General features: G+C 44.6%; 1 protein-coding gene across 2 annotated transcripts in view; it reads left to right on the forward strand.

Moving 5' to 3' along the window:
• The first annotated feature begins 1,163 nt into the window (after positions 1-1,163).
• The window catches only part of BICDL1 (BICD family like cargo adaptor 1), a 107,660-nt gene continuing 89,167 nt past the window's right edge, over positions 1,164-19,656 (forward strand). For both annotated transcript variants that reach the window (XR_004032067.1, XM_003279961.3), the window contains exons 1-2: positions 1,164-1,711; positions 10,226-10,441. Coding sequence is in view for 1 of the 2 variants with exons in the window: in XM_003279961.3 (XP_003280009.3) it covers positions 1,283-1,711; positions 10,226-10,441 (645 nt within the window). In the remaining variant the exon portion in view is untranslated. The remainder of the gene's footprint in view (positions 1,712-10,225; positions 10,442-19,656) is intronic.

The following is a 19,656-nucleotide window of genomic DNA, read 5'->3' on the forward strand; positions in this document are numbered from 1 at the left end:
TCTAGGGCTCCCTCTCCTGACTGCTTAGTTCTCCTGGGGGCCCAGACCTAAATTTCGTGATGGTATGTCTTTCTCCGGGCCAGGCCACCAGTCTTGAAGGAATGTCCTCAGTCCCCCTTGCCCCAGAGACCACCAGAGATGCGCCGATAGAACTCTGAGGCGCGCCCCGGCTTCCAAGTAGTTGGGGGCGGGGCCGCGCCCGGAGGTGAGCGGCAGGCGGTGGGCGGGGCCGCGCTCCGTCTGAGGTGAGAGCGAGGCCGGGTGCGAGGCCACACCCCGAGGTACGAGAGCTGGGGGCGTGGCCACACCCGAGCTGTGAGCGAGGCTGAGGGCGGAACCGCACCCTCAGCCTCAGTGGGTGCAAGGCTGGGGGCGTGGCCGCGCGGTGAGGCAGCCAGGACCGTTAGGGATGCGCCAGCGCGGCGCGCGCAGCCGCCTGCAGGGCGTTAGGCAGCGCAGGGGTTAAGGCCGCTGGCGCCACCTGGGCGTCGCTGAGGAGACCCGCGAGCCGGCGAATCCCTCGCGGGCGGGGCGAACAGGTGCCCGCGCGCGTCAGGCGCCGGCAAGGGGCGGGGCGAGGGGACGCGGCCGGAAGCCCGGGGCGGGGCGTTGCCGGCCCGGTGAGCCGGGAGGAGCCGGGGAAGGCAGGAAGGAGCTCGCCGGGTTGCGCGGCGCGCGATGTGGAGCCGCCGCCTCGGCCCCTGCAGCAGCAGCCGCCGTCGCCGCCGCTGCTGCTGGGGCTGCCGCGGAGCCGGGGGTCATGGAGTGCGGCTGCAGAGAGCGGCCGCCGGCAGCAGCAGCAGCAGCAGCAGCAGCGAGCGTCGCGGCGACAGCGGAGCGCAGCCCGCCCCGTGAGGCGCTGCCCGGCCGGCGGCGGCAGCAGCAGCAGCAGCGGCAGCGGCAACAGGGCGGCTGAGAACCCGGCGGCGGCGTTCCTCCTCGCTTCCTCCCCTCCCGCTTCGCCGCCCCTCAGTCTCCGTTCCTGAGTCCTCCCTTCCCCAGCCTTCCCGTTCCCACCACCTCCTCCGCCACTACCCCTACCCCCTCCTCCCGCGCGCGCGTGAGCAGCTGAGCCCGGGGGCGGGGGAGGGGGCGCGTGCCGCCGGCGCGGGGGAGGGGCGGGCCGGCGCGCGCCGCGCCCAGGGCTCGCGGGGACCCGGGGACGCGTGCCGCGGCGCGAGGCGAGGCGCGGGGCGCGGGGCGGCGCGGCGGGGCCCCTCCCCCCTGCAGCCTGGCGCGCGCGGGCCGGGCCGCACCGCTGCGGGCTCCGCGCGCGCGGGCCATGTCCGCTTTCTGCCTGGGCTTGGCCGGCCGCGCTTCAGCACCCGCCGAGCCGGACAGCGCCTGCTGCATGGAGCTGCCCGCCGCGGCCGGAGAGGCAGCCCGGAGTCCCGCCGCCGCCGCCCTCATCTCCTTCCCCGGGGGCTCCGGGGAGCTAGAACTGGCGTTAGAGGAGGAGCTGGCGCTGCTGGCGGCCGGGGAGCGGCCGTCCGACCCCGGGGAACACCCTCAGGCCGAGCCTGGGTCTCTGGCCGAGGGGGCCGGACCGCAGCCGCCGCCCTCCCAGGACCCCGAGCTGCTGTCGGTGATCCGGCAGAAGGAGAAGGATCTGGTGTTGGCGGCCCGGCTGGGCAAGGCGCTGCTCGAGAGGAACCAGGACATGAGCCGGCAGTACGAGCAGATGCATAAGGAGCTGACAGACAAGCTCGAGGTGAGGACCTCCCGCCCGGGATGGGTGGGGAGCAGGGGCCGCCCAGGCACGCGCCCGGCCCTGGGCAGTTTGGGGAACCACTTACCCCCACTTCGTTGCTCACCCTACCTCGCAGGAAATCTGGAATGAAGGGGGGAGGTAGGATGGAGGATGCAGGATTATCAGATTTCGTTGAACCCATTTGACTTCCCCACCCCGCTCACAGCAAATGGGTCCATGCGTGGCTTCAGCCGCTGTGGGCCGTTCTATATACGTACTGTACCCAGCATCTAAAATAGAGCTTACAGTATGACTATACAGCACTGAGGTGATGTCTGCATACAGAGAAATGAGAAAGTCAGGAAGCATTTAAAATATGTCCCAGGTTTTCAGAGTAGTTAATCTCTAATCAGGGTGTTAGCCTAAAGCCTTCCAGTTTGGGCGTTAAGGCCTTTAGATGCCCTTGTCTTAACTTCCTGGCAGCTCAGAGTTGTGGGAAACAAGTGCCCCTAAAGGAGCTTTATATAGCCTTCAAATGCTCAGGGATTAGGAAATGTGGTTCCATTGCAGAAATCAAGCGAGCCAGGGCTCAACATGTGACCGCTGGTAGTGGATTTAATTTGGGCCTCAGTGTTTATATGTATTTAAACAGTACTTTTCTGTGTTCTGGGTCTCAGGCTTGCAATTGAATGACCAAATGCAACGTATGAGAACCATATTACTTTAACTTCTGTTATAAAATACCTCTTAAGCTATCTGTAATATTTCTGCCAATTCTCTAGGCAGTCTTTCAGAGTTGTTTGTTTTCTTGCCCTTAACTAGAAAAGGGCCTTGAATGCAGTACAGAATGCCAGCATTTCTAAAAATTAGATTGCAAAAAAAGGGGCAGGGGGGTGGGGAGAGGGAGTCACCTGTGACTTACCTTTCCTGCCCGTGCATTTACTATTATTGTTATCTAGTTTGGTTGCAACCAGCTCTTTTCATTCTTAGTTACAGCAAGAGAATAGCACAGATCTGAATGAGGTTTGAAATTGACCCTAATCAGGTTCCATATCACTGCTACTGGTTGAACAGTCAGAATGGAAATTCAGAAATATTCTGTAATAAGATTTAAGTATGCCTGTAGTCCAGTGACGTAAAAGTAAATCCGGGAGAAAAAAAGGAAACCTGTGAGTGCCCTGTAGTTCGGTTGGCCTATTAACTAGGTCTGCCAGTTGATGAACTCCTGAGATACCTCTCTGAAAAGTCGTTTGTGAAACCTATAGGTAGACTGCCAAAAAGCAGCCTAATGAATTGAATTGTTTAATTTTCACTTGAAGTAGAGGTCTAGAAATAAAAAGCCTTTTTTTTATATAAAGAGATTCAATTATACGACTTTGTAAAGAAGTACAACTACAGAGATTTATACTTGTGATTTGAAATTTCTTCAGTGAAGGACTTGATTGAAGAGACAGCTAACTTGAAAGGAGCACCGTATCAGTTTGATTAGTGCCAGATTTCATAGTAATCCTGAGTGTGCAATTACATACATTCTGGGTCCCATGTGGAGCCTTTATACATTTCTTCAACAAAGGGCAAAGATTTCAGAATTGTAACAAAAAAAGGTTGTATTGTAAAAGAATAAATCATCTTTGATATTTTGTTATTTTCTTAATGGACAACAATAGTTTAAAACTCTTTAAACTATTTTTTAAAATCTTCATTCCTCTGCAGGTCAGCATATGAACTCTAGTTTTAAAAGTTCAATTTTAAGTTCTGCAGATAGTCGCACAACAATGTGAATATAACTTAACATATACTTAACATATACTTACAGGCTAAATATTGATCGTTGTTGAAACTCGATGAGGGGAGTCAGTTACATTATTTCTTCTAGGTAGGTTTGAAAATTATAAAAAATTTTAAAGTTTTAAAAATGTACATTAAAGATACTAAGAGAGTACCATTAGTTGCTTGTTAATCCTTCTAGTGTTAATGTGAGAGTGACAAACCTGATTTACAGAGTACTCTTTTATTTGACACCTCTTGTTTAGTTTTCCCCACAGTACATTTTTTGAACAACCTAGGTTTTAGAATGTCTGTTTAGGCAAAGTACTTTCTAACATTCAGTACAAACTACTGTACTTTGTACTTTTTTCTTTCTTCTTTCTTTTTTTTTTTTTCCAGACAAGATCTCACTCTATCCCCCAGGCTGCAGTGGAGTGGCTGATCATGGCTTACTGCACCCTCACGTGACCCTCCCACTCAGCCTCCTGAGTAGCTGGGACTACAGGCGCCTACTACACACCTGGCTAATTTTGTAAAAATGTTTTGTAGAAATGGGGTCTCACTATGTCGCCCAGGCTGGTCTCAAATTACGGGGCTCAAGCAGTCCTCCTGCCCTGGCCTTCCAAAATGGTGGGACTACAGGAGTGAACCATTGAGCCTGGCCTGTATTTTCAATTAAATCAAACACTTGGGAGTATAAAACCAATACTTTAAGACGCATTTATTCATGAGAGAACTTGACCAGAAAAAAAAATTTATAATCTTCCACAAACTGTCAGACATTTGGAGTCAAACACATTTTCTTACAGGGTGGTTTGAAAGAGAAACATGTGAGTGGACTGAGGGAATGCCACTTTCACTATTGAATAATGAGACTGGTTTTATTTTAATCCCATCTTCTCTACTACTTCAAAATTGGCACCTTTCTTCCACCCCCCCCCCCACCCCCCAGATGGAGTCTCGCTCTGTCGCCCAGGCTGGAGTGCAGTGGCACAGTCCCGGCTCACTGCAAGCTCCACCTCCCAGGTTCACGACATTCTCCTTCCTCAGCCTCCTGAGCAGCTGGGACTGCAGGCACCCGCCACCACGCCTGGCTAATTTTGTGTGTGTGTGTGTTTTTAGTAGAGACGGGGTTTCACCGTGTTAGCCAAGATGGTCTCAATCTCCTGACCTCGTGATCCGCCTGCCTCGGCCTCCCAAAGTGCTGGGATTACGGGCATGAGCCACCGCACCCGACCAGCATCTTTCTAATTGCAGGACAAACAAGGCATTTTCAAGATCTTTTCTTTTCTTTTCTTTTTTGAGACGGAGTCTTGCTCTGTCACCCAGGCTGGAGTGCAGTGGCGTGACCTCGGCTCACTGCAAGCTCCGCCTCCCGGGTTGACGCCATTCTCCTGTCTCAGCCTCCTGTGTATCTGGGACTACAGACACTCGCCACCACGCCCGGCTAATTTTTTTTGTATTTTTAGTAGAGACGAGGTTTCACCATGTTAGCCAGGATGGTCTCGATCTCCTGACCTTGTGATTCGCCCATCTAGGCCTCCCAAAGTGTTGGGATTACAGGCGTGAGCCACCGCGCCTGGCCAAGATCTTTTCTACCTATTCATTAGTTAATACTAAATATCTCTCTGGTTCTGTGTGCCAAGCCCAAGATTTTGTTGTTTTCATTTCAAACATTAAAGTACTTGATGCTACACTATTGTGTCATTAAAGGCATACTATTAATATTTAAAGTCTTCAGTGGTTTAAAGGTTAACATAGAAGTTTTTTAGTTATATGTCTCTTGGGGTTAAAATGAAAATTCAGGTTAATTGGAAAAACTAAGGTTTGGGCCATTTTTTCCGCTCTTGAATTGACTGTATTTTATCACTCCTTCACTGAATCAGATGCTTAAAGTTCTTTTTTTTTTTTTTTTGAGGCAGAGTCTTGCTCTGTTGCCCAGGCTGGAGTGCAATGGTGTGATATCAGCTCACTGCAACCTCTGCCTCCTGGATTCAAGCCATTCTCCTGCCTCAGCCTTCCAAGTAGCTAGGATTACACACACCCACCATCATGCCTGGCTAATTTTTGTATTTTTTAGAGATAGGGTTTCACCATGGTGGCCAGGCTGGTCTTGGACTCCTGACCTCAGGTGATCCTCCCGCCTCAGCCTCCCAAAGTGCTGGGATTACAGGCGTGAGCCACTGCACCCAGCCCAGATGCTTAAAGTTCTGAAGGCATTTTTTAAAATTTCTTTTCATCTACAATTAGCCGTTTTGCTTTAAAACTTCTATCTAGTCATGTCCTTAGCTTTTTCCCCAGAATATGAAGTAAGACAGTAACTTGTATTTATACACTTTTTTTTCTTCAGGAATTAAATATTTGTTGTTAATGTACAAGATCTCCCTTTTTTCCATCATGGCTGAGTGGATTATCTCTTTACTGCAGAGATTGTTCTCTTCCCTCAGTTGTATTTTCCTCCTCCTTCCCCAGGCCAGGCCAATTCTCATTAGTCCAGTACTATTTTTTTAAGAGGAAGAACAAAAGATGAAAATGAATACATAATGGGAGTCACTAGTGGATTTAGGGAAGAAAACCCAGGGGTTCTGATTTGCATTTAGTTCTTGGACCTTTTAATAAAGAACAGTAGTTTTTCCAGAACCATGCACTGGACTTCTGAGCATATTGTCAGTTTTTTGGTTCTTTTTTTTTTTTTTTTGGCAGAAATCCATTTCTGTAAAGACCTGTTTTATGTAAGCTAATGATCTTAATTTTGAGTGGTGAGGTTTTTTTAGTTTTAAATAGACTTTTTTTTTGTTATTATTTTTTGAGACGGAGTCTCACTCTGTTACCCAGGCTGGAGTGCAGTGGCGCCATCTTGGCTCACTGCAACCTCTGCCTCCCGGGTTCAAGCAATTCTCCTGTCTCAGCCTCCTGAGTAGCTGGGACTACGGGTGTACACCACCATGCCCGGCTAATTTTTGTATTTTTAGTAGAGACGGGGTTTCACCATCTTGGTCAAGCTGGTCTTAAACTCCTGACCTCATGATCCGCCCACCTGGGCCTCCCAAAGTGCTGGGATTACAGGCATGAGCCACTGCGCCAGCCACAGACTCTATTTTTTAAAATGGTTTTAGATTTCCAGAAGAGCTGGAAAGATAGTACAAAAGAGTTTGCATATACCCTGCACCCAGCTTCCTCTTATTAACATCTTACAATAGTGTGGTGCATCTGCCATAATTATTGAACCAGTACTTATATGTGATTACTAACTAAAGTCTTCAGTTTATTCAGATTATCTTAGCATTTATCTAATACCTTTTTCTGTTCCAGGATACCGTATTACATTTAGTTTTTGTGTCACTTTAGGCTCCTCTTAGCTGTGACTGGCAGTTTCTTAACCTTATTTTTGATGACCTTGACAATTTTGATATTAACTTTCTGAAATACTATATAACCCTGAGAATCGAAGGAGAGCATAAGCAGAACTTGACCTTCACACTTCCTGTCTCCCTAGAGTTTTCCGGTTAATTTAGCACTTAATTGAAAATATAATTCTAGGAGAAACTTTTCTCAGAGCAGATGCTAAATTCTGTACAAAATGGTAAATTCTGTATGTTTATTAATAGGAAAGCCTGGAATTTGTCAAAGGATTGGGCAACATGAAATAGAAAGTTTGTCTCATGTCCAAAGAAATACAAGGACTGAATAGACTGATCAGCACCACCTGTCCTCAGCCCTGCCCCCAAGTGGATTGGATTGTTTCAGTTGCTTGGTTGGGCTCTTCACTAACAGCTGTTTGCTGAATATTTTTAAGTCACTCTGTTCTTTTAGAACACAAGCCTAATTTATCTGGCCTCTCAGTAACACTGTGATTACTGAGTTCTTGCCATTGCCTTCTGCTCAATCTTTCTCATTTTGAAAAAATTGAATAAAAGCAAGTATCACAATTTTAGGATTGCAATTAGCATTTGTTTCTGCATTCCATCTTGCTGAAGTTTCTACAGTGACTAAAACATTCTCTGGCCGGGCACAGTGGCTCACGCTCCCAGCACTTTGGGAGGCCGAGGCGGGCGGATCACGAGGTCAGGAGATCGAGACCATCCTGGCTAACACGGTGAAACCTCGTCTCTACTGAAAATACAAAAAATTAGCCGGGCGTGGCGGTGGGCGCCTGTAGTCCCAGCTACTCGGGAGGCTGAGGCAGGAGAATGGCGTGAACCCGGGAGGCGGAGGTTGCAGTGAGCTGAGATCGTGCCACTGCACTCCAGCCTGGGCAACAGAGCAAGATTCCGTCTCAAAAAAAAAAAAAATTCTCATTTTTGGAAGTTAAGCAATACAAGGGATGCATAGAGCAAAAAATTCTCATACTGATGAGAAGGCCCTCCCTTGTCATTTCTTTTCCCACATTGCCCCAAACAGACTGTATAAAATATAATGTGTCTTTTTCAACAGAGACACTTGATTGGCTATCTCCAAATGAGTTGTCTCCTTAAAGTTGTCAACTTGAGAGTTTTCGGTGAAAACTGCCTTTGCCAGTGTGCTCAGAATGTTAATTTTCTATTGCTGTTTTTATCTTTTGGCACATTCTTTTCACTGCTCTCAGTCATGGTAAATTTTCATCTTTTTGGGGTTAATGACTTTCAGAAACATTCAAAAGTCACTCAACAAAGTAAGGAGAATAAGATGGCAGGATGAAGGAGGCTAATCTCATTTTTTAGACACACCCCAGATGTGAAGTAATGGAACTTATTTTCTTGCATGACTGTAAGCTGTCCCTTAAGGCTTTTCAAAAGAAGCATTCTGAAAGATATTTTGAATGGTGAGAACTTCAGGAGAGTAAGAGTATAGCCTCTCAAGATAAGGAGATGACTGAGTAGTCTGAAAGAGAAGATTCATATGTGCATTTTAGCTCATTCAAACAATCTCAGTGCTTGATGTCAACCTTCGGTGTGTCAGAATTTCCTGTAGAACCCAGTATATATACATATACAGATATACACACACACAGACACGCATAGATGTCTTAGACTTCAGTCTATTCTTAACTGAATCACAATCTCAGGAATTGGGGTCCAGGGTGTATTTTGAATAGTTACAGCAGAATGTTTCTGAGAGCACCAAAAGTTCAGGACCATTACTTTCACTTAGATTTCCTAGAGTCCTTGAAGTATAGATTTGGCTGTTGTACGTACTGTGCTTGTTAAATAGGAGAACATACTCTTTTCAGAGGCATGCATATTTATCTCAGAAACAAAAAGATTTTTTTTTGAGATGGAGTCTCGCTCTGTCGCCTGGGCTAGAGTGCAGTGGCGCGATCTCGGCTCACTGCAAGCTCCACCTCCCAGGTTCGTGCCATTCTCCTGCCTCAGCCTCCTGGGTAGCTGGGACTACAGGCCCTTGCCACCTCGCTCAGCTAATTTTGTATTTTTAGTAGAGATGAGGTTTCACCATGTTAACCAGGATGGTCTCAATCTCCTGACCTCGTGATCTGCCCTCCTCAGCCTCCCAAAGTGCTGGGATTACAGGCATGAGCCACTGCGCCTGGCCACAAAAAGATGTTTTTATTTCCCTCAATCCAAAGGAATCTTGTTTTATTGAGCTGCTACGTTAAACCATATGTACTTTTTCTGCATACCATCTTTCATATGCAATTTGTTTTATCAGTCTCTCCCACTAGAATGAAAACTCCATACAGGCAAGGACCATGTCTGTTTTGTTCATTAGAATGTCCCTAGGACTGTGCTTGCTCATAGTAGGTGCTCAAGAACGAATGAATGTATCAAATAAATATGCAAGGCTTAATGGGCCATGATTTAAAGTGGCCCTGAACCTGAACTTGCCCTAATGATGAATTACATTGCTATATATAGCAACAAATATTTATTGAGCTGTGACTTAGAGAACCAGAGTCAACTGACTTAGACAATCCACGCTTTGCCGTTTACTAGTAGTGACCTTGAGATTGTCACTTAACCTCTTCTGTTGCTTATTTTGTAAGAAGAGATGGTTAATTGAAAAGATCTCTGGAGTTCTTTTCACCTCTGAAAAATTCTGTGATAGTAAGAATCTGGTATTATGCCATGGATAATAGGTGACTCCAAAGGAAGCCTCCTTAAAAACAGTAAGGAGGGGGCGGGGCACGGTGGCTCACACCTGTAATCCCAGCAGTTTGGGAGGCCGGGCCGGGGGGATCACGAGGTCAAGAAATCGAGACCAATCTGGGCAACATCGTAAAACCCCATCTCTACTAAAAATACAAAAATTAGCCCGATGTCATGGTGCATTCCTGTAATTCCAGCTGCTTGAGAGGCTGAGGCATGAGAATTGCTTGAACCTGAGAGGCGGAGGTTGCAGTGAGCCGATACCGCACCACTGCACTCCAGCCTGGGCAACAGAGCAAGACTCCATCTCAAAAAAAAAAAAAAGGATTTTAGTTATGGGACTCATTTTTAGTTGTTTAAATGTATAGTTCACCAATTTATGAGATGATTGGCAAATTTCAAGTGAACTCCCTAGTCTAGAACCTCATGCCTAAGGATAAGAATAAACATAATAACTTTAAGTATTTTCAGTAAGAATGGCGTTCTCTTTGTGAAACCAACTTCTTCCCTGCTCTGGAAGAAGGAATATTTTTGTAGCTGTGAATTGGGCAACTTGTCGTACATGGTAGGGTGTTTTATTGTGTCTACTGACTAGGGAAAAGAAAAGTTAGGAGAGCGCGGAGAGAAAAAATAAAAGGCTGTGGAATTTTTATCAGTGTTTAAATCCTCTTCACTTTTCACCCAGCACTTAGAGCAAGAGAAACATGAATTGAGAAGACGATTTGAGAACCGAGAAGGGGAGTGGGAAGGCCGAGTGTCAGAGCTGGAGAGTGATGTGAAGCAGCTACAGGATGAGTTGGAGAGGCAGCAGGTTCATCTGCGGGAAGCAGATCGAGAAAAAACACGGGCTGTCCAGGAACTGTCAGAACAGAACCAAAGGCTACTGGATCAGCTCAGCAGGGTGAGTCACAAATTAAGAATTTAAGATGTAAAATACTAAAAGTTGAAATAGGCTGGGCATGGAGGCTCATGCCTGTGACCCCAGCACTTTGGGAGGCCGAGGCGGGAGAAGCACTTCAGACCAATCTAAGCAACATAGGGAGACCTCATCTCTACAAAAGTTTTTTAAACATTAGCCAGGCATGGTGGCATCTGCCTGTGGTCCCAGCTACTTGGGAGGCTGAGGTGGGGGGATCGCTTGAGCCCAGGAGGTCAAGGCTGCAGTGAGCTGTAATCAATCATGCCACTGCACTCCAGCCTGGGCGACAGAGTGAGAGCCTGTCTCGAAAAAAAAAAAAAAAAGTTGAAATAGAGCTTCTGTGTAATGTCAGTCGTATAGATGACAAGAGCAATTCTGATTTTGTATGCCTTCGTTTCTAACAAAGTTCAGTATTTCTATCTACAAGAACTTTGGTATTACTGAACCAGGGGTCAGGAGCCAAGATGCATGCTTGTGATTAACAAGCCACTGACTTTGACAAAGACTTAACTTGGGCGTTTTCTCTTTTTTTTTTGAGTTGGAGTCTCGCTCTGTCGCCCAGGCTGGAGTGCAGTGGTGCAGTCTGCGCTCACTGCAAGCTCCGCCTCCTGGGCTCATGCCATTCTGCCTCAGGCTCCGGAGTAGCTGGGACTACAGGCGCCCGCCACCACGCCCGGAGAATTTTTTTTTTGCGTTTTTAGTGGAGACGGGGTTTCACCGTGTTGGCCAGGATGGTCTCAATCTCCTGACCTCGTGATCCGCTCACCTCGGCCTCCCAAAGTGCTGGGATTACAGGCGTGAGCCACCGCGCCCGGCCGAGTTTTCTCATTTTTAAAATGAAGGGGTTGTGCTGAATGACTTCTGACGTTTTTATAGCTCTAAAAGTACGTGATTACTTTACCTACAGAAAGTCTGTCACTGGCAAAATTATGTTAATTCATTTAGTTCAAATATTAAAAGGTACTGTCTTTAAACTTTTTAAGCTTAGGGAAAATTTCTAGAGCAATTGATTTTTATTGATGTTGCATTTGTGAATGTACATTTTTTGTATTGTTTAAATATGAAAAGAAATGTGTATCTGTATTGAAAATTTGTTTTATTTCCACATTTAGTAAACATTCTTTATCTGTACCTTTCTAAGGTGGTGTCATGGAAGTATTAACCAAAGTCAAGGCTGTAAAATCATTTCAAGGAAGGAGGTTGAGGCTAAATAGATGGAAATCTAATTTAAATACAGAACATACCTTTTAAATAAATGCAGGAATGTTATTAATGCCCTGGTCTATACATCCACCTATTTTAGAAAATTAAGGCTTAGATTTACTGTTGTACCTCGGCGCTTTTTGTATATTGAAAATAAAACTACCAACTCTTCAGTTGCCAGAGGAAAAAGAACTTCTCTGATATCATCCCTCAGCACTGACATTCTCACGGGAGCAGTGCCGTGTCTGCATGGTTAGTGTTTGGTGCTTTGGTCTTAGGGAAAAGTGTAAATAGGGCAATATTTCATAAATTCCTGGATCTTCCATTAATTTGATGGGTGATGCTATATGAAGTTATTTCACTAGTTTGTGTTGTAGTTGCTTCCTGTGGTTATTCTGAGACCAATGAAAAAACGTGTCTCACAAGAATATGGGAAGTAAATGTCACCAGTGGGGAAGGGAGGAGAAGAAGGAAAGGTAGAGGAGAGGGAGGAAGAAAGAAGGAAAATGATGCTTAGTAACTTGGAAAATAGTTGCAGGAAATACCAGAATGTTTGTAAGAGGTGAGGATTCAGGCAATAGGTAGAGCTAAAGATCTTGCCTGCAGGTTTCCCATCTGGAGAATACAGTCGCCATTTGATTGTCTGGGAAGTAGAAGTTGGACAGTTCAGGAAGTCACTTCACAGAGCCAGCTCAGTAACAGGATTTCTGATTCAATTCTAAACCCTTTTTTCAGCAACTGGGAATGGAATCTCTATCCTTGTATAAGTTTTTATGTTTTTGACTATTTTCATTCATTATTCATGAAAGATTCAACCAGAGAGGCCTGGCTAGATTGATTTATTTGTTCAAAAACATTTAATACATACTTTGAGCAAGTGTTTCTTATGGAGACTTATAGAATGAATGCAACAAACCAGAAAAATTAAAGGGGAAATTAAGATTTCTTGGGGCTAAGTTCATGTTACAAAATAACATGAGCTAAAGCAGACTCTGCCCCGTGAAAGATAGGTGACCAAGGGAGATGAAGGGAAAAAGCAGATCTCAACGTGACATAGCAAAAGCTCACAGAGCTTGGAATCTGACTCTGTTACTCATTAACTGGGGGACCTTGTTTGTGCCTCAGTTTCCTTTTCTTTAAAATGGGTGTAAAAATTATGCCTCATACAAGTAGTAGGAAAATTAAAAATGAGATAATGTGTTTATGTTAAACAGTGTATGAAGGTAAGGATTTGTTTCAGTGTTGATGGTTATTTTACTAAAGCAGTGTCTTTATAATTTGTTCACTTTGCCTAATTTCTTATAGAAAATCCTGATAATCTGCTCCTAAAAGAATGTAGGAAGATAACATTTCTACTAGATCTAGATTTTTGTTATCTTCTCTGGCCTTGAATATAGGCCCTTGGTGAGTTTTATAGCTTTTCGCCTTTTTTCAAGCAGGACCAGCCCCTGGGGTTTCCATCAGCAGCAAGTTTAGATAGCGTTCTATTAACTGAGTATCCAGGAACTAGAGGAGTTAAATATTTTAAAGTGAAGTAAGATTCTCCTAGGACAAGATAATCAACAGAGGTAGTAGAAGGCCATACTTTTCTTTTTCTTTTTTTTTTTTTGAGACGGAGTCTCGCTCTGTTGCCCAGGCTGGAGTGCAGTGGCGCAATCTCGGCTCACTGCAAGCTCCGCCTCCCAGGTTCACGCCATTCTTCTGCCTCAGCCTCTCCGAGTAGTTGGGACTACAGGCACCCGCCACCACGCCCGGCTAATTTTTTGTATTTTTAGTAGAGACGGGGTTTCACCGTGGTCTCGATCTCCTGACCTCGTGATCCGCCCGCCTCGGCCTCCCAAAGTGCTGGTATTACAAGCGTGAGCCACTGCCCCGGCCTTTTTTTTTTTTTTTTTTGAGACGGAGTCTTGCTTTGTCGCCCAGGCTGGAGTGCAGTGGCGCAATCTGGGCTCACTGCAAGCTCCATCTCCCAGGTTCATGACATTCTCCTGCCTCAGCCTCCCAAGTAGCTGGGACTATAGGCGCCCACCACCACACCTGGCTAATTTTTTGTATTTTTAGTAGAGACGGGGTTTCACCGTGTTAGCCAGGATGGTCTTGATCTCCTGACCTTGTGATCCGCCCGCCTCAGCCTCCCAAAGTGCTGGGATTACAGGCATGAGCCACCACGCCCGGCCAAAGGCCATACTTTTCTTAGAGTGTTTATAATGTGTTTTTATAAGTATGAAATGTATAATATCTAAAATGTACAATATTTCTTTGATACCTTCGTCCAGAGTTTACATACATCTCATTGGCTTCCTTGGCCTCCAGGGCTGCTCTTCTCTTTATTAATAACAGCTTTATTGAGATATAATTCACATACCATAGAGTTTACCCTTTAAAAGGGTACAATTTGGGGCTTAGCACGGTGGCTCATGTCTGTAATCCCAGCACTTCAGGAGGTTGAGGCAGGAGGATCACTTAAGGCCAGGAGCTTGAGACTAGCCTGAACTATACATTAAGACCCTGTCTTTACAAAAAAAATGTTTTTTAATTCCCCATGTGTAGTGGTGCATGCCTGTAGTCCTAGCTGATGGCTTGAGCCCAGGAATTTGAAGCTGCAATGAGCTATGATCACACCACTGCACTGCAGTCTGAGTGACAGAGTGAGACTTTGTCTCTTAAAAAAAAATTTTTTTTAAGTGTATAATTGGGTAGTTTTTAGTTATTTACAGAGCTGTGCCACCATCACCATTATCTAATTAGAGAACATGTCACCCTCCCCAAAAGAAACTCTATACCCATAGCAATCACTCGTTTCTCCTAACCTTATAAGGACGCCAGCCATATTGGATTAGACCCACCCTAATGACCTCATTTTAATTTGATTACCTGTGTAAAGACCCTGTCTCTAAATAAGGTCACATTCTGAGGTACTGGGTTTTGAACTTCAATATATGGATAGGGGAAGGGGAACATAATTCAACCCATAAGAAACGTGTTAGGGTTTTCTTACCAACAGATACAACTCTTGGATCTTAATCAGTGCTGTCTGTGGGAGGTGTTCACAGTAGTGTCACTTTTCTTGGGGGTTCCATATACTTAATAACATATTTGCATACCAAAGATACATAAGCCTTTGGCCATATGACTAAGAGCTGCCATGGTTCATGAGAAGATACTTAGAACCCTTAATTTTATTCTTTGAAAAGGTCCCAGTCCACCTCTCTCATTACCCTCCTCTAATGACTAACCTGCATGCTATTCCTTGGAGTAAAGTATGAAAGCCTTTATTATTTTGTTAGATCTTCTTTAATTCAACATTCAGCAAATATTTATTGATCAAGGCACTGGGAATACAGTGGAGAACACAAGTCCTCTGTTTTATGAAGCTAGTAGGAGAAGATGTATAAATATTGAACAATCCACAAGATACAGATCGCAGTAGGTACTATGAAGGGTGATTTGATGGAGACTGACTAGAAAGCAGGGAGCTTTTCTACCTTAGAAAGACTCGGTAGGGGGCCGGGGCATGGTGGCTCATGCCTGTAATCCCAGCACTTTGAGAGGCCAAGGCGGGCAGATCACCTGCGGTCAGGCGTTCAAGACCAGCCTGGCCAACATGGTGAAACCCCGTCTCTACTAAAAATACATAAATTAGCTGGGCATAGTATCGTGAGCCTGTAACCCCTAGCTACCCGGGAGTCTGATGCAGGAGAATCGCTGGAACCTGGGAGGCAAAGGCTGCAGTGAGCCGAGATTGTGCCACTGCACTCCAGCCTGGGCAACAGAGCAAGACCCCATCTTTAAAAAAAAAAAAAAAAGTCAGTAGGGAAGGCTTCTGTGGGGAGACAATATCTGAGATGAGACCCCAAGGGTGAGGAGCCAGCTGTGGAAGAGCCAAGGGAACAGCATTCTTTGATGAATACTGTTAGACTGTAAACTCTATGAGAGCAGGGACTCCATCTGTCTTGTTTATTGTTGTAAACAGGTATCTAGCAGAGTGGGCATTCAATAAAAGATGGTTGGGTTTTGTTGTTGTTGTTAAATGATTATCTAAAATACCCAATAAGGAGATTATTAGAACTATAACTGTCAAGAATACACTACCCCTCCATGTACTCTGTAGTCAGTGTGCACTCCTGACTTTCACACTCACTCTTACGCTGCATGTGTGCTGTTTGAAAACCAGTTGTCAAAGGTGCCATGGATGTCAGTGCTTTGATAGGCAACCTATAGCTAATGGTGACTCAGTTGCCTAGACACCTAATATTATTATCATAGATACTCCTGGAATTGCATAAAAAGCCAGTCTTCAATGAATTGAGAAGAGTGACTACATATGAGAATGGACAGAGCTTTTGTGCATTGATTTAAAGTCTGCAGGTCCTTTTGCATCGCACTGTGCTTCTGCATGGTCTGCAGGTTGGTCAGTTACAGAGCGACTGGTTCTGTAGTTCTCTGACTCTGCTGATGGGTATGGAAATGAGCCTTTTAGCTTTTACAAAAAATTCTCGTCTTGTGGGACAATTGGCCATTATTTGGGTTTAGGTATCATTATGGCTTTCTTGTCCTTCCTGGGAGTGTACACTGGACAACTCTGTGTCTGCAACTCTGTGTCATCTCATCTGTTCTCATGCTCCAAATGGTCTGTAGTATGGAGAAGGAGGCAGCCAGAGGTTCACATTTGGAAAGCTGAATGGTGATTGCCTCTGAGCAGAGCCTAATGTAGGATATATAGTTGCTCACTGTGCAGCCCTGATGGCTTCTTCAAAAGTAAAACTCTCGAGAATTCACCTTACAATAATTATTTTTTCTTTTGTTATTTACTTAGGTATTGTGCTATATTCTTTTTGCATTTGTTTTCCCAGAGCCCCCTCCATTTATCCCTTTCCCCCCATCACAGTGCTACAAGTGTCTCTAACAAACCTCTCCCCAATTTCTCACATCCAGAATTGGGGTCATGTGCCTTCTCACTGTGGCTTTGGGTATTACTCCCTAATACCCAAAGGGAGAAGCTGTATTGGGAACATTGTATAAAAAGGGCTGTTTCAAAGGCTAAATGAAGCCAAGATGGGTTTCTACTGTAGAAACACTGAGATAGGGAGGGTGATAATAAAGAGCATTCAACAGGAAGTTAGGCCTAGGTCCAAGGCCAGGAGAATCCAAAGCCTGTACTTTAAACTAGAAAGGATTAGGCCAAGAGATACCTGGAGGAATGGTCTAAAGATTGGTGAAGGAGAAACTGAAATAAAGAAACAAAGATCCATTATAGTTCAGGTGAAGCCAGGAAGTTTGAAATCTATGTCTATGAAAGATTGGCTCCCAATGGGGTGTTCTTTTTATGAACTTTGATTTATCTGGCTAGGATAGGGTCGGCTTCTTAAGGGAGTTAGCTTTACTGAATATTCCTTAGTAGATATTCAGAAATTCTAGTTTTGCCTCTATCCTAAGTTTAAGTTTTATAGATTTGTTTGTTTGTTTTTGAGACAGAGTTTCGCTCTTGTTGCCCAGGCTGGAGTGCAATGACACGATCTCAGCTCACTGCAGCCTCCGCCTCCCGGGTTCAAGGGATTCTCCTGTTTCAGCCTCCTGAGTAGCTGGGATTACAGGCACCCGCCAGTATACCTGGCTAATTTTTGGTATTTTTAGTAGAAACGGGATTTCACCATGTTGGCCAGGCTAGTCTCAAACTCCTGACCTCGGGTGATCCACCCACCTCGGCCTCAAAAAGTGCTGGGATTACAGGCATGAGCCACCATACCTGGCCTATAGATTTTTAAATTTAAAAAATGTTTATTGTGTTTCCTGATGGCAAAAAGAATTCGTGTTCACTGTGAAATAATATTGAAACAGTAGAGAAATATTCAATGTAAACAGTGAAAATCTCCCATGATCCTCTTCCAAAGAAAATACTAGCCACGGTTTGGTGTTAATTTTTTTTTTATTTTTTCATATGTGATACACGCACACATGTTGTACATAACTTTTCTACTTATTTTGCTTTCTTTTTGTTTGTTTTTTGAGACAGAGTCTTGCTCTGTCTCCCAGAGTGCGGTGACTGGAGTGTAGTGGCACAATCTCGGCTCACTGCAACCTCCGCCTCCTAGGTTTAAATGATTCTTGTGTCTCACCCTCCCAAGTGGCTGGGATTACAGGCGAGTGCCACCATGCCTGGCTAATTTCTGTATTTTTAATAGAGATGCAGTTTTGCCATGTTGGCAGGCTGGTCTCAAACTCCTGGCTTCAGGTGATCTGCCTTGGCCTCCCAAAGTACTGGGATTACAGGTGTGAGACACCACGCTGAGCCGTTTTTACTTTCATTTTAAACAAAATTTTTTTAAAAATTTTTTTTCACTTACTATATCTCGGACTTTTTTTTTAAAGTATTTTAAATGGTTGTATATAGTATTCCATATAGCACATATGGAGGTACCATGGCTAATGTAACAGCTATGCCATTGAAGGGCATATGTGTTGGTTATAATGATTTAGTGTTACAAACACTGCTGCAGTGAACATCCTTGTTCATATATTTTTGCACTCTTAACATTTTTCTAGGATAGATTCCTACAAACAGGACAGCTAGGTCAAAAGGTATGTATATTTAAATTTTTAATACATACTATCATATTGCTCCGAGAATGTTTTAATAGTCTATCCTGTCCTCATATCTACCTTCATCAAGAGTGCAAAACCTATCATTCTGTGTGCATACATAGAACAACTATAAAGAAAACAGGTAATTATCATCACAAAAGTCAAGATAATGGTTACCTGGGGAATGTGTGTGGTTGGGGGGGGAGGATGCCTGTCATCATGGAATGGTTCCTGGAGAGGAGGCTTCTGGAAAGCTGGCAGTGTTCTGTTTCTTGACCTTGGTGGGAATTATGTGGGTGTTTTCTCTGCAGTTATTAAGCAAGACATATTTGTTTTATGTATTTATCTTTATATATGTTATATTTCACAATTTGAAAAAATCATTCATTCAGATACTTGTAATGTGCACCTACTATGTATGAAGTCACTGTTCTGAGTAACAGTGATACTGCAGTGAACAAGGTGAATTCCCTGTCTGAAAATAACGCAGGAGGTTGACAGTAAAGAAGGAAATACATAAACAGACAAATCAGCTAGTGATAGTACTATGAATAAAATAAAACCAGGTAAGGAGGAGAAAGTGGTAGCTGTAGAGACAACTCAATTTTTGATAGGATTCTCAGGAAGGAGGCTTTGGGGAGGTGAAGTTTGAGCAGGATAAAAAGGAGCAAAAGAGTATTCCTGGCAAAGAAAACAACATGTAAAAGCCTAGGAACAGTGGAAAGAAGGCTGCTATGACTGGGGTGTGGTTAGCTTGGGAAGGGTTAGGAGATGAGATCAGAGAGGTAATCAGCAGCCAGATCTCACAGGGCCTTGCCAGCAACCAGGGGTTTTATTCAGTGTGCTGGGAAGCCAGTGATATGTTTTTGGCAGGGGATCATCATGACCTGATTGATAAGAACTTTTAGAAGATTACTCTAGTTACTCTAGGAGGATGGATTATCGGGCTGAGGGTGGAGGGATAGAGATGGATGAAGAAGCAACTCCCCAGGTAGAGTTGATGGTAGCTTTGATTATGGAAGTGTTGAAACGGGTTAGGTTGGATATATGTTTTGAAGGTGGAACTAACAAGACTTACTAATGGAATAAATGGTTGTGGGAAGGAAGGTTAAAGAAAAAAATAATCAAAAATGACTCCTAGGTTTTTGTCTTGAGCTACTGGAGGAATAGTGGCATCATTAACTTGAGAGACCAAAAGCTAGAGGAAGGAAAGAGGGATAGGTTGGAATATAAAGTCAAATAGTTCATCTTAGACTGTGTGGATAATTAAGGTTGAGATGCCCTTTACATATCCATGTTAGTTTCACATAAGTGGAACAAATGATAATTCTGTTGTATTGAGGTGAAATACTGAATTAAATTTCCGCAGCCATCTGAGCTCTCTCAGGACCTGAGACTCTATTCTAGTACCT

Source organism: Nomascus leucogenys, chromosome 10 (assembly GCF_006542625.1).
Source record: "Nomascus leucogenys isolate Asia chromosome 10, Asia_NLE_v1, whole genome shotgun sequence".
Taxonomy (NCBI): Eukaryota; Metazoa; Chordata; class Mammalia; order Primates; family Hylobatidae; genus Nomascus; species Nomascus leucogenys.